The following is a 15,330-nucleotide window of genomic DNA, read 5'->3' on the forward strand; positions in this document are numbered from 1 at the left end:
TTACACAACGTTCACCAAATTTCAGGTCACATGACCTTGTGACTTTAGCCGTAACTGATTAGATTCAGGGAAACAGTGTTAGGTCAATAGAAACCACATCAGGTCTGTCACTAGTGGCATTGTTGTGAACGAGAACTGCCCAAAATTATTATTGGCAGTCACCGTTCACTTTAGGAAAGTGGCAATAAGCAGAAACCCTGAGACAAAAGCAGCTAGAGTGAGAAGAAACAATGAGCCAGTGAAAAGGAGGATGAGAGTTAACCCACAGTGGCAGCAAGAAAAAAGTAGCAGATAGCTGCAAACGCACAGAGCCTGAGTCACAGAAATGTGTAAATGTTAGCATGCTATTATAGGCAAAGCTATATCTCACTGTGCACGCAGGCCCCACCATGCCAGGATTCCTCTGGCTGTTAGGACAGGTTCCCATGCATCCTCGCTGCCCCACATGCTCTAAGTAGCTATCACTGAAATAACCTTAAAGTATCTCTTCTCTATATGAAAAAGACTAACACATCCACACTCTTTTCACATGCTCTATTTTTCAAGTTGTTACAGGACAGATGTAGCAGTACATTAAAAAAAAATTTTTTAGTACCATACATGTTTTGTTCAGTAACATATGCTATGTACTTAGAAAAAATATTACAGCTGGAGCACAGACTAAGGAAAAAATCATTTTACTCATTTCTTAAATATTTAAATGTCTGGTATATAAATAACACTATGCTAAGGCTAGAGATTCAAATATTAACACATATATCACAGCCCTTAAGGAGCTCAGTCTTGCAGAAGAGTATGAGGAAAGTAAAAGGTATGCAGAAAAAAACTATAATGGAAGTATGCATAGGATACTAAAGGAACAAAAAAATGAGAAATATTCTGCCTTGCCAGAAGAAAGGCAGGAGAGGTCCTCACAAAAGAATGACACATCAGTGAGAATGTAGTGAATGACAAGAATATTCTGAGTTAGAGAAGAAAGAAAATGTGCAAAGGAATGAATGAGAAAAATTCTAGCAAAAGGCAAAACTGATGAAGGCAAGCATGAAGGGGCTTACATGCCATATTAAGGATTGACACTTCATTCTATTTCTTGTTAAGAAACCAGTGAATAATTTTATCAGGAGAATAAAATAATCTGATATTTGTTTGTTTTGTTTCTTAAAGTTTACTTATTTTTAAAGAATGCGAGCAGGGGGGCACGAGGGGGCACAAGGGGGCACATCGAATGAGCCACCCAGGTGCCCCTGATGTTTGCTTTATTAAAAAAGATGAGGAGCACCTGGGGAGCTCAGTGGGTTAAACATCCAACTTCAGCTCAGGTCATGATCTCATGGTTCATGAGTTCAAGACTCACATCGGGCTCTGTGCTGAAAGTGCAGAGCCTGCTTGGGATTCATGCATGCGTGCTCGCTCTCTCTCTCTCTCTCTCTCTCTCTCTGCCCCTTCCCTGCTCTTTCTCTCTCTCAAAATAAATTAAAAAAAAAAAAAAAGATGAAACATGGGAGTTTTCTATTTTCAGTATGGCAGACTCGATTGTTAGCTTACCACTGAAAACAACTAAAAATGTTATATGCCATGTAAAAATGTCTGAAAAGCATCTTAAAATGAGACTACAAATAGGAATACCAAGTTAAAGTGAAGCACAGGAGAATCCAGAGAGAAAAGAAGCAAATCTGCTTTTAATCTGAGAACATTTGCTAATCTTAGAAAACTACAACCTACAAGTGGTAGAGGGGCAGAGAGAGAGGGAGACAGAGACAGAATGTGAAGCAGGCTCCAGGCCCTGAGCTGTCAGCACAGAGCCCGACGCAGGGCTCCAACTCACAAATTATGAGATCATGACCTGAGCCAAAGTCGGATGCTTAACCAACTGAGCCACCCAGGCACCCCCATATCTTCTTTATATATTCACCAATTGATGGACATTTTCAGGATACGGACAGCCATATCCTGGCTATCGCAAATAATGTTACTAAAAACACAGGAGTGCAGGTATCCCTCTGAATTAACATTTTTGTATTCTTTGGGTAAATACCCAGTAGTGCAATTGCTGAATTGTAGGGTTAATTCTATTTTTAATTTCTTAAGAATTCTCCATACTGTTTTCAACAGTGGCTGTACCTGTTTGCATTCCCACCAACACTGATGGTTACCAGAGGGGGTGGAGGTGGGAGGATGGGTTAAACAGACCATGGGGATTAACGAGTGCACTTGTTGTGATGAGCACCAGTTAATGTATGGAGTTGTTCAATCACTATAATGTATACCTGAAACTAATATAACACTGTATAAAAATAAATAAGATGATTTTAAAAATGGCCAATAGGCACAATAAAAGATGCTCAATATCTTTAGTCAGTAGGGAAATTCAAATCAAAACAAGGTACCACTCCATACCCAATCAGATGGCTATAGAAGTATTGGCAAGAAATAAAGAAATTGAAACTTTCATACATTGCTGGTAAGAATAGAAAATGGTACAGCTGCTTTGGAAAACAGTCTGGCATTCTTCAAAAAAGTCTCTTTTTCCAGAGACTGAGATATAATTGACATATATTACTGTATAAGTTTAAGTTTGTACCATATTAATTTCATACATCAAAATGTTAAACAGAATTAGCGTATGACCTAGCATAAATATTCTCAAGTAAACACCCAAGATAATTGAAAAATTTCCACACAAAACTCGTACAAAAATATTCATAACAGCTGTTACTCATCATAGTCAAAAAGCGGAAATAACCCAAATATTCATCAAGCAACAGGAAAACAAATTGAATGGATAAACAAAAATGCAGTATATCCATACAATGTAGTATTATTTGGTCATAAAAAGGAAAGAAGTATTGAAACATACTACAAGAGGAACCTTGAAAGCATTATGCTGAATGAAAGAAGCCAGACAAAAAAAATGCCACACAATGTATGATACATTTGTATGAAATGTCCACCACAGGCAACTCCATAGAGACATACGGCATATTAGAAAGTTGGTGGGGGAATAAGTAAGAGGGAGTGACTACTAATGGGCATCAAGTTTTTCTTTGGGGTAATGAAAATCTTTTGACGTTAGATGTGCTGATTGCACAACCCTGTGACTACAGTAAAAACTACTCATTTTACGCTTAAAAATACAGTTTAAAGTGGTAAATTTTATAGCATATGACCTACAACTCAGTTTTTAAAACTGAAAGTAACTTCTAACATGATGGGATGACAGGCTGGATTTACACTCCCATGGTGAACAACTAGAATGCTGAACAAAATGCATGAAATCGTTTCCAGACACTGAACAGACAGCACAGAACTATCATCCCCAGGATTAACAAAATGAATGAACTTGGGACAGATGGCTGGCTCAGTCAGTGCAGCATGTGACTCTTGATCCAGAGGTTGTGGGTTTGAACCCCATGTTGGATACAGAAATTACTTAAAAATAAAATCTTTTAGGGGTACCTTGGTGGTTCAGTCAGTTGAGTGTCTGACTTCAGGTCAGGTCACGATCTCATGGTTCATGAGTTGGAGACCCACATCGGGATTGCTGCTGTCAGCCTGTCAGTACAGAGCCCGCTTTGGAGCCTCTGTCCTCCTCCCCGCCCCCCCCCCCCTTTCCCAGCTCACCCTCTCTCTCAAAAGAAGAAAAAAGAAAATGGTTTAGAAAAAGAAAAAAAGAAGAAGAAAATGAACTTAACTACCCTAGTTTACTGCTGAGAGACAATTTTCAGGCCCCAGCAAAGGGAAAGGAAAGAGAAACAACATGACGGTCTCTCTACAATGAGAAAACAGAGATGTGACTTCAGGAGAACCAAAAAGGCTAGAGTTTATGGACAGAAACTGGACAGGAAGGAGAGGTTGTGGATATCTGCAGAAGGACGGACTCAAGCACCAACATGTACATATGTAGGAGGAAACTCAGGGAAAGAATTACTGAAACACTTCACAGAGCCCACAGCATTAGGACCTAGCAGTGAATAATTAGGGCTAACATATAAACTAGTCCCAGACTAAAAGCTGCTCTGGACCTGCTCTAACAAAGAATTAAAACCAGTTCTCACTTACCAGGCAAGTGAATAAGTGAAAAAATAAAACCCATAACAAGAAGAAAGGTCAATCAATAATGATTGATGAAGAAATAATGAAGACTGAAATACTAAAATACCTATTCTAAATATACCTATATGTTCAGGGCACCTTGGTGGCTGAGTCCTGATTTCAGCTCAGGTCATGATTTCATGGTCCTGAGATCAAGCCCCATGTCAGGCTCTGCGCTGGGTGAGAAGCCTGCTTAAGATTCTCTCTCCCCCACTATCTCTCAGAATGAATAAATATTAAAAAAAATATTTTAATATACTCTGTATGTTCAAAAGAAAACAAACTTCATTATAGAAAGGAAAGATATAAAAAGACAAAAACATTAGAGATTAAAAAATACATTATGTAAAATAGAAAACACAGGATGGAAGTAACAACAGATTAGACATTTCAGAAAGACATAAACTTAGAAATAATTTCAGGTATATTAAATACCAAAACATAGGACACAGAGCAATATAGAAGATCTTCATGACCCCAGGGTAGGGAATGTTCTCTTAATCAAGACAGAAAAACACTAACCCTAAAAGAAAAAAATGGTAAATTTTACTTCTATCCATCCAGATATTATCAATAAAGAAAAAAAAAACACAAAGGGATATTTGAAACATACAATAGAGGACACATCTCAGGTATTCAGCCTCTTTAGTAATTAATTCCCTGAAAAATGCACCGAAACATTGGCAAAAATTAGCAAGTCTGACAACAATAAATGTTGGCAATGATACAAACTAATACCAACTCTATACTGTCAGTGTGCAGGACAGAATTATGTGGGAAAATAGTTGGACTTTACATAATAAAGCTAAAGATAAAAAATCCTATAGCCCTAGCAATCCCATTCCTAGGATATACCTAGGCCAACAAGCATATGGAAAGATGCTCAACATCACTCATAGGAGAAATACAAATCAAAACCACTAAGAGATATCACCTCTTACCCACTAGCATGGCTGATATCAAAAGAACAGAAAATAACAAGCGCTGACAAAGATGTAGAAAAGTTGGAAACCTTGGGCACTACTGGTGGGAATGCAGAATGGTTTCAGCCACTAATGAAAACAGTATGGAGGATCCAAAAAATTTAAAAATAGAATTACCCATATGATCTGGTATCTCCCAAGCAACTCAAAGCAGGATGGATCTCAAGAGATATTTGCACACCCATGTTCACTGCAGCACTCTTCATAACAGCCAAGAGGGGAAGCAACCCTACTGTTGCTTCAATGGATTCATGAAAAAAGAAAATGTGGTATATCCATACAATAGAATATTATGCAGTCTTAAAGAAGGAAATCCTTCTTTAGTACGTGTACTCAAATACAGGTGAACCTCAAGGATATTATGCTAAATGAAATAAACCAAAAGGACAAATACTATATGCTCTGCTTATATGAAATAGCTAAATAGTCAAAATCATAGAGACAGAAAGCAGAAAGGTAGGTGCCAATAAGGAAGACAGGAGGGAGAAAGAGAAATTCACACTTAGGGCATAAAGAGTTTCAGTTTTGTAAGATGAGAAAGTTCTGGAGGTCTGTTACACAACAATATGAATATGGTTAGCAGTACACTTAAAAATGATTAAGATGGGGTGCCTGGGTGGCTTGGCCAATTAAGTGTCCAACTCTTGATTTCAGCTCAGGTCATGATCACCCGGTCATGAGATGGGGTCCCGTGTCGGGCTCTGTGCTGACAGCATGGAGCCTGCTTGGCATTCTTTCTCTCCCCCTCTCTCTGCCCCTCCCCTGCTCGCACTTTCTCTATCAAAATAAATGAACTTAAAGAAAAAATGTTTCCTGGACAGCAACTCTAACTTACCTGCAAAAATTAAAGATAATTTCAGACAAAAAAAAAAAAAAAAAAAGTAACTATAGTTTATATATAGCTTAATGAAAAGCTTGAGTAAGATTTAGAAAGAAGCAATATTAGGAAGACAAAGAAATGTACAGTTACACATCAAATTTGGAGAGTTAGGGGGTAGGAAGTGGAGAAAATTTAGTTCCACACTTAGGTGAATTATAGCTCAATAAAGCTATAAAAAACTATGAGTTTGGGGTAAGGTACTGAGAAAGCTGGAAAATCAGGGGAGGTGTAAAACAGAAAATGGAATGTAAGAGTTTAAGATTTCAGAGGTGAACTGTACAGTCATGGGGGTCGATGAAGATCATAACTGGAGTTAAGAAAGTCAAAGAAGAGTGAGGACAGAATGATGGATGGATGGGTGGATTACTATGGGTACTAAAGCTAGAAACTATCATGTAAAGGCTTTCACTGAAAAGATAACTGAGCCAGGTCTGTCTTTAGTGAAGGAGGCTGACAGATATAAGTAATATGTAAGAAGGACAAGGGGAAATGGCTTGAGTTAATCCTTTTAATGCACACTTTCATTGCCATTCTCTGGATATGCCCTGCATGCCTCCACCTCCCATGCATTTGTTATATTCTTCTTTCTGACTATAATTCCTTACTCTCATCTTAGCCTACTCAAATCCTATCCTTTAAAACTCTCATCAATCCATTCATTCTTAAAGATTTACTTCAAAGCTGTCAACAACCTACTGCTCCTAAGCCCATCTCAAATACCATTTCTTAAGCATTAAACACATCATAAAGCAATCCAACTGCATATAATTTCTTTGTACTCTAAATACTTGTTTCTTTATTTTGGCATTTATGTAATTAGTATTTTATTAGGTCATTGTGTAGGGTTATCTTATTTCCTTTAACCATGATGTAAACTTTTTGAAAAGTACTTCCTCACCCTTCTTTGTATTCTCTGCCATAACTAACACAGTATCTCTCACATGAGATGTTCCCATGGCTTACTGGAAGATCAGGGCTCCTCAGTTATCAATCCATCATTATCTTATTTATGTTCTTTCAAACAATATTGCCATTAAGTCATACTATGTCTACTAACAATATAAAAAGAACATATTTTTTTTAAAAAAACCTTCTTTATGCAATTTTCAAACACCTGTTCTATATAAAATGGCAATGAACAGAAAAATAGAATTTTTAAAAAATATAATTTAGTATAGTAACAAAACCAAATTTTTTTTAATGTTTGTTTTTGAGAGAGACAGAGAGGCAGAGACAGAGCATGAGTGGGGGAGAGGCAGAGAGAGAGGGAGACACAGAATCCAAAGCAGGCTCCAGGCTGTGACCTGCCAGCACAGAACCCAATACAGGGCTCAAACCTATGAACTGTGAGATCATGACCTGAGCCAAAGTCGAAAACTTAACTGACTGAGCCACCCAGGTGCCCCTATTTTTTTTTTTTATGTCTGTCTATTTTTGAGAACGAGAAAGAAAATGCAGGGGAAGGGCAGAGAGAGGAGACACAGGATCTGAAGCAGGCTCTACACCGATAGCAGACAGCCCGATGTGGGGCTTGAACTCACGGAAACGCGACATCACGACCTGAGCCAAACCCAGATGCTTAACCGACTGAGCCACCCAGGCTCCCCACAAAAACAAATATTTAAAGATAAGTTTAACAAAACTGAAACCAAAATGTGAGGCTGAAATTAAACAAGACCTACGTACATGTAGATATACCATATTCATGACATGGAAGATGCAATATTGTTAATACATCAATTCTCCCCAAACTGACCTACAGATATAATACATTTCCAGTCAAAATCCTAGCCATCTTTTTAGGGGCACTTGGGTGGTTCAGTTGGTTAAGTGTCAGAGTCTTGACATCAGCTCAAGTCATGATCTCATGGTTCATGAGATGAGCCCCACATTGGGGACTCGCTGACAGCATGGAGCTTGCTTGGGATTCTGTGTCTCCCTTTCTCTCTGCCCTTCCCCTGCTCTTTCTCTCTCTCTCTCTCAAAAATAAATAAACTTAAAAAAATATATTTAAAAATATCCTAAACAGGGGCGCCTGGGCGGCTCAGTTGGTTAAGCATTCGACTTCGGCTCAGGTCATGATCTCATAGTCTGCAGGTTCGAGCCCCATGTCGGGCTCTGTGCTGACAGCCCAGAGCCTGGAGCCTGCTTCAAACTCTGTGTCTCCCTCTTTCTCTGCCCCTCCTCCACTCTCACTCTGTCTCTCAAAAATAAACATTAAAAATAACTTAAAAATTTTTAAAATCATAAACAGCTTTTTAGTAGAAATTGAGCTGATTCTAAAGTTCAGATGGGATTGCAGATACTAAAATGGTATCCTTTTTTCAAGATCATTTGGCTGATAGAAGACTTACTAAAAAGCTTTAGTGATCAAGATAGTGTACAATTAATATAAAGGCAAAAAACTAGATCAACTGAGGAGAGTAAAGAGTCCAGAAATAATCCCACACATACAAAGTCAATTAAGTATTATGAAGGCAACAAAAAAACTGAACAGGGAAAGAAAAGCTGTTTTCAAGAAATGGTGCCAGCAATCCATAAAAGAAAATTTGATAATTTGGACCTGATCAAAATTTATAATTTTTCTGTTTCAAAAGACATCACTTAAAAATAAAAGTCAAGTCACAGACTGGTAGAAATATTTATAAGTCATACACTGGGGAAAAAAAATATTGGCAAATCACATATGGTATCATAATATATAAAAGAAAAGCTCCTAACTGGGTATTTTTCCAAAGAAAACAAAACACTACTTCAAATATATTCACCCCATGTTCACTGGAGCATCATTTTCAATAGCCAAGTGTCCATCGATAGATGAATAAAGAAGAGGTAGTGTGCATACATACACACACAGATATTATGCAGCCATAAAAAGGAATGAGATCCTGACATTGGTAACAAGTTGGATAGACCTAGAGGGTAGTATGTTAAGTGAAATAATTCAAACAGAGAAAGACAAGTATCATATGATTTCAATTATATGTGGAATCTAAAAAACCAAATGAAGAAACAGAAAAATCAGAAAGAGACCCATAAATACAGAGAAAACACTGACGGTTGCCAGAGAAGAGAGGGCTGGGGGTATGGGCAAAATGGGTACACGGGAGTGGGAGGTACAGGCTTCCTGTAATGGACTAAGTCACAGGGATGAAAGGTACAGCATAGAGAATATAGTTAGTGGTACTGTAATAGCATTGTATTGTGACAGATGGCAGCTGCCCTTGTAGTGAGCACAGCATAATGTATAGAGTTGTTGAATCACTATGTTGTACACCTGAAAGTAATGAAACATTGTGCATCAACTATTCTTCAACAAAAAAAACCTGTAACTTAACAAGATAAACAATCCAATTTTAAAATGCCTAAAAGATATTATAGACTGAATAAATTAAAGATATACTAATGACTAATAAGCACATGAAAAGATACCCAAATCATCATTTAAGAAATGTAAACTAAAATTATAATGAAATACCACTGTATTCGTGGGCTACTAGAAAGCCCATAATCAAAGAAGAGAAAATAACAAGTGTTGGTAATGATGTGTAGACACTGGAGGATGCCTGCCTGGGTGGCTCAGTTAGTTAAGCGCCTGACTTGGACTCAAGTCATGATCTTATGGTTCCTAAGTTCGATCCCCGCATGGGACTCTCTGCTGTCAGCACAGAGCCTACTTCAGATCCTCTGTCCCCTTGTCTCTCTGCTCCTCACCCACTCACACGTGCTCTCACTCTCCAAAAATAAACAAACAGTAAAAAAATAATTTAAAAAAAGGATGTGTCGACACTGGAACCCTCATATATTGCTGATGGGAATATAAAATAGTATAGGCACTTTGGAAAACAACATGGCAGTTCTTTAAAAAATTAAACTTCCCATACAACCCATCAATTCCATTTTTAGAAACCTACCTAAGAGAAATGAAAGCACAGGTCCACACAAATACACGTAAGCAAATGTTCATAGTAGCATTATTCAAAAGCCAGTAATGAGAAACAATCCAAATATCCATCAACTGGTGAGTAGATAAAGAAAATGTGCTAGCTCCATAAAATAGAACAGAATTCGGCAATTAAAAAAAAAAGAATGGAGGGGCGCCTGGGTGGCTCAGTCAGTTAAGTGGCCGACTTCGGCTCAGGTCATGATCTTGCTGTCCGTGAGTTTGAGCCCCACGTCAGGCTCTGTGCTGACAGCTCAGAGCCTGAAGCCTGTTTCAGATTCTGTGTCTCCCTCTCTCTGACCCTCCCCTGTTCATGCTCTGTCTCTCCCTGTCTCAAAAATAAATAAAACGTTAAAGAAAAAAAAAAAAGAATGGGGACACCTGGGTGGCTCAGTCGGTGGGGCATCCGACTTTGGCTCAGGTCATGATCTCACGGTTCATGAGTTTGAGCCCCGCATTGGGCTCTGTGCTGACAGCTTGGAGCCTAGAGCCTACTTCAGATTATGTCTCTCTCTCTCTCTCTCTCTCTCTCTCTCTGCCCCTCCCAGCTTACACTCTCTCTCTGAAACATAGACATTAAAAAAAATTAAAAAAAAAAAAAAAAAAGAATGAACTACTGACATTCTAGGACACAGACGTACCTCAAAGGCATTATGCAAAGTGAATGAAGCCAGACACAAAAGACTATATCTTGTATAATTCCATTTAGATGAAATGACCAGAAAAGGCAAATCAATAGAGACATAAAATAGATTAGCAACACCGTAGAACTGGGGGGTGGGAATAAGTACTGACAGCTGCAATAGACTTAAAATCTCGTCTTTTACAACAACATGGATGGAGCTAGAGTATAATGTTTAGAGAACTAAGTCAGAGAAAGACAAATGCCATGTGATTTCACTCATATGTGGAATATAAGAAACAAACAAGCAAAGGGACAAAAAGAGAGAGCAAACCAAGAACTAACTATAACTGTTAACTATAGAGAACAAACTGATGGCTACCAGAGGGGAGGAGGGTGGGGGGGTGGGAGAAATAGGTGATGGGGATTAAAGAGTACACTTAACATGATGGGTGGGAAAAAAAACAAAATGATTAAAAAAAAAATTCATGTGTTGAAATCCTAACCCCTCAGTGTGATAATATTAGCAAGTGAGGCCTTTGAGAGGTGATTAGGTCATGAAAGTGAACCCCTCATGAATGGGATTAGTGTCCTCATAAAAGGGACCCCAGAGATCTCTCTAGCCTTGTCTGCCATTTGAGGATACAATAGAAAATGACTATGTAATCATGATGAGTAACATATTTAATTGTTGAATCACTCAACTGTACACCTGAAACTAATAGAACACTGTATGTTAACTATACTAAAATTAAAATTAAAGACAATTTAAAAAATTGAAAAAGAGGGGCACCTGGGTGGCTCAGTCGGTTGAGTGTCCGGCTTCAACTCAGGTCATGATCTTGTGGTTTGCGGGTTCGAGCCCCGTGTCGGGCTCTGTGCTGACAGCTCGGAGCCTGGAGCCTGCTTGGGATTCTGTGTCTCCTCCTCTCTCTGCCCCTCCCATCCTCATGCTCTCTCTCTGTCTCTCAATAATAAATAAACATTAAAATTAAAAAAAAAAAAAAAAAAAAAACTAAAAAATTGAAAAAGAAAAGAAAAGGACTATCTGCAGCCCAAAAGAGGGCCCTGTCCAGGACATGAGCACCCTGGTACCCTGATTCAGACGTCCAGCCTCTAGAACTGTGAGAAAGGAATTTCTATAGTTCATAAACCACCCAGTCTATGATATTCCATTACAGTAGTCCAAATGAAAGAAGACAATGGCAAACAGGAGGGATCTTTCTGTGGTGGTGGAAATCTTCTAAAACTGCACTGTGGTATGACTGGCACATTCTATAAATTAGCAGACATTAAAACAGTTATTTTAACAGTATTCCATTATGTCCAAAAGGTTAAGCAGATTAATGGAAAGTATAGAAAAGATCCAAATCAAACTTCTTGAGATTAAAACAAAAATGTCTGAAATGAAAAATACACTGAATGAGATTAGGGGTCGATCAAACAGTACAGAAGAAACAATCAGTGAACATGAAGACAAAGCAATGGAAATTATCCAAAACAAAACACATGGGGTAAACATGAGTGGGAAAAAATGAACAGAGAATCCAGTTGTCTGTGAGACATCCCAAAGATACCTAATAGATTTGTAACTGTAATCCCAGAAGGAAAGGGGAGGAATAGAAAAACTATCTGGGGGGGGGGGGGGGGGCGCCTGGGTGGCTCAGTCAATTAAGCGGCCAACTTCGGCTCAGGTCATGATCTCTCGGTCCTTGAGTTCGAGCCCCGCGTCGAGCTCTGTGCTGACAGCTCAGAGCCTGGAGCCTGTTTCAGATTCTGTGTCTCCCTCTCTCTGATCCTCCCCTGTTCATGCTCTGTCTCTCCCTGTCTCAAAAATAAATAAGTGTTAAAAAAACATTAAAAAAAAAAAAAAAGAAAAAGAAAAAATGTCTGGAAAAATAATGGCCATAAAAATAACAAAATTCTGGTCCAAAACTGAATTTCTCCTATAATACATAAGCACTCCTATTAGAACAACTTATAGGTATGGGTTCCTTACATTTGGCATAAATGCTGGGTTTCTTTCTGCTCTCTACTGAAAAAATAGTTGTGAATATTAATAAATTAGTAAATGATTATACACTGTAGTATTAAGAATGAAAATAATTCACTTGAATAGGTTTTTATTTTTTAAATTGCCTATCTTATTTTAAAGCTCTTTAGTATTTCTCCCCTTTTCTCTCACATTCCCCTATTTCCTCAGAATTCGTTCTCTTGAAATGTGTTCACTTATATAAACAAAATCAATAATACAGAGTATTAAAAACTGAAAAGTGACAACCCACCTGAAGTCTTGCAAGTTGTGCAGTGCGGGCTACTATTTTATTGTACGGCTCCACAATTTTTGCTTTCATCCTAAAGGAAAAATAAAGAGAGGAGTAACAATAAAATCATCTTCAAATATCAATGGTTAAACTTCTTTCCCTTCCACTTGTTTACAAAATGAGCAACAGTACCTATCAACAGCTCCCTGTAAAGCGCCAATTCTTGTCTGCATCATCTGAAGAACGCCTAGGAAAACACAATAATTTCCATTACTTTACAAAGTTCCAAGGGCTCCAATAGGGCAAAAGAATTATATTAAAAGAAAAAAATTCATACATACATACAGAAAAATTTCAATTTTTCCTGCCACCATCATAACCTAAGCAACCAATCAGTATCTTTTACCTGTACTATTGTTAAAGCCTCTAACTGTTCCCCCCCTTCGAATCCTTATTCCACTAAATAAGTGTGACAAGGAATGCAGAGTGACTGTTTAAGGAGCATAGGGTTTTCCACTTGGGGTGATGAAAAAGTTCTGAAACTACACAGTAATGGCTGCACAACATCGTAAATGTAATTAATGCTGCTAAATTACATACTTTAAAATGGTGAAGTTTCGTGTTAATGTGCATTTTATCTATAACTACAAAAGAAGAAGACTAAGTGATCTTTAAAGGTGCAAATTGTATACAATATTCCGTTAAAACTTTTCCTTGGTCTCCCCTTTTCTCCCATGTCAAAACTGAAGTCCACAGCTTGGTTTACAAAGCCCTGTACTATCTGGAAATGGTGTACTTTCTCTCCAACATCCAACCCCACCCTCAAGTTCCTACTGGATAAACACTACTGTTTGTCAAACCTCGCCCTAACAGGCACAAGTACTAAAAGATCCCCCATCTAACTTAGATTCTCTCGTTATTTTCTTCTACAGCATACATTTCCTTCATGGCACTAATCACATTAGGTAATTATATATCCGGCTGTATATCTGTTTAATGTTTTACTAACTATAAATTCCTGGGCATTAGGGAAAGTATACTTTTCATTCAGTACTGCATGACCTGAGCCTAATGCAGACTACTTCCGATGGCAATATTTGTTAAATTAATTATAAACTAGATAAATAATACACATGGACAGCAAGGACAGCATTGCCTTTAACTCTCAATATACACAAAGTAATAAAGAACTTTTTAACAAAACTGTAGAAATATTTTCATGAAGAAGGATCTTAAATTTTACTACTTTATGGACCTAAAAATAAGCTTTTCAATATTACAGTTTTAATTATTTTGAACTCCATTCTTTAAAACTCAGTTTCTACGTTTAGTTTTGAAACATAATATTCTAAATAAACTTAAGTACAGAATGCTGTCATGTATTAGATGAAGTAATACTAGAATAAGCATTACCAGCATACAAATATGCTTTAATATGGTTCGGTCCAACAGAATCCCATCTGGACCCGAGGACTCTCATTTGTCCGCTGGTTTTCTGTCTTACTGATCTTACACCTCCAGGAATAAGCTGCCCTTGTTATCAACACTTCCTTATTCTCTCCACCACCCACTCTCCAACAGACTTTCATAATACTCGACCAAAACACATCTTATCAAGGTCACCAGAAATCTCCAACATGCCAAATTCTATTGTCAGTTCTGTCTTTATCTTGTCCCAATTCTCAGAAATTCACAACAGTTTTTTTTTTTAATGTTTTATTTATTGTAGAGAGAGAGACAGACAGAACATGAGCGAGGGAGGGGCAGAGAGAGAGCGGGACACAGAATCCGAAGCAGGTTCCAGGCTCTGAGCTGTAAGCACAGAGCCCAACGCGGGGCTCGAACTCACAAGCAGTGACATCATGACCTGAGCCAAAGTCGGATGCTTAACCGACTGAGCCACCCAGGCGCCCCAGAAATTCACAACACAGTTAAACCACTCCCTCCCTAAAACATTTCTTTTCTCTAGGCTTCCAAGTCATCACACTCCCTAGGTTTCTTCTTATTACATTAGCTGCTCCTACTCCTCCTCTGTTTGAGTTCTACTCCAAGATTTAATCCTCATTTTCTCTTCTCTATCTATGTATCTCTTAGGGAATTCACCCAACCCCAATGTTTTAAATACTATCTATTCAATAAAATACCGATTTTATACACACATATCCATACATATGTACAAATGTCTACAGAGATTTTCTATCTGCATGTGTGTGCACACATATATATGTATACAGATGTATACATGCATATACATACACATACACAAATATATATATGCAAATATACACACACATATACACAGTTATGTGTATACACACACACACACACACACACACACACACACACACACACACACCTGCCCCTCAACTTTCTTATGTCAAATTTAAGACGTCCAGGATAACTTCTGCCCTCCCCACCCTATCAAAGTCACAATCTTCTCCATTCTAACCCAGCTCAGTTACCCATACCATCATCTATCCAATTTTTCAGACTAAAAAATAAGGAATCAAACTTGGTGACTTCTTTCCCTCAGCCCTTTCATCTCC

The 15,330-nt window shown here is 38.1% G+C and overlaps 1 protein-coding gene and 1 long non-coding RNA gene across 4 annotated transcripts in view; one reads left to right on the top strand and one right to left on the bottom strand.

Annotated features, from left to right (window-relative positions):
- Window positions 1-15,330, bottom strand: part of COG5 (component of oligomeric golgi complex 5) — a 336,271-nt gene that overhangs the window by 308,703 nt on the left and 12,238 nt on the right. For all 3 annotated transcript variants that reach the window (XM_058728763.1, XM_058728764.1, XM_058728762.1), the window contains exons 4-5: window positions 12,977-13,031; window positions 12,806-12,875 (exon numbers count right to left, since the gene is read on the bottom strand). In XM_058728763.1, the coding sequence (XP_058584746.1) occupies window positions 12,806-12,875; window positions 12,977-13,031 (125 nt within the window). The remainder of the gene's footprint in view (window positions 1-12,805; window positions 12,876-12,976; window positions 13,032-15,330) is intronic.
- Window positions 1-15,330, top strand: part of LOC131511010 (uncharacterized) — a 246,937-nt gene that overhangs the window by 64,491 nt on the left and 167,116 nt on the right. The gene's annotated exons all lie outside the window — the stretch shown is intronic.

The sequence above is a fragment of the Neofelis nebulosa genome, chromosome 4 (genome assembly GCF_028018385.1).
Source record: "Neofelis nebulosa isolate mNeoNeb1 chromosome 4, mNeoNeb1.pri, whole genome shotgun sequence".
NCBI classification, from domain to species: domain Eukaryota; kingdom Metazoa; phylum Chordata; class Mammalia; order Carnivora; family Felidae; genus Neofelis; species Neofelis nebulosa.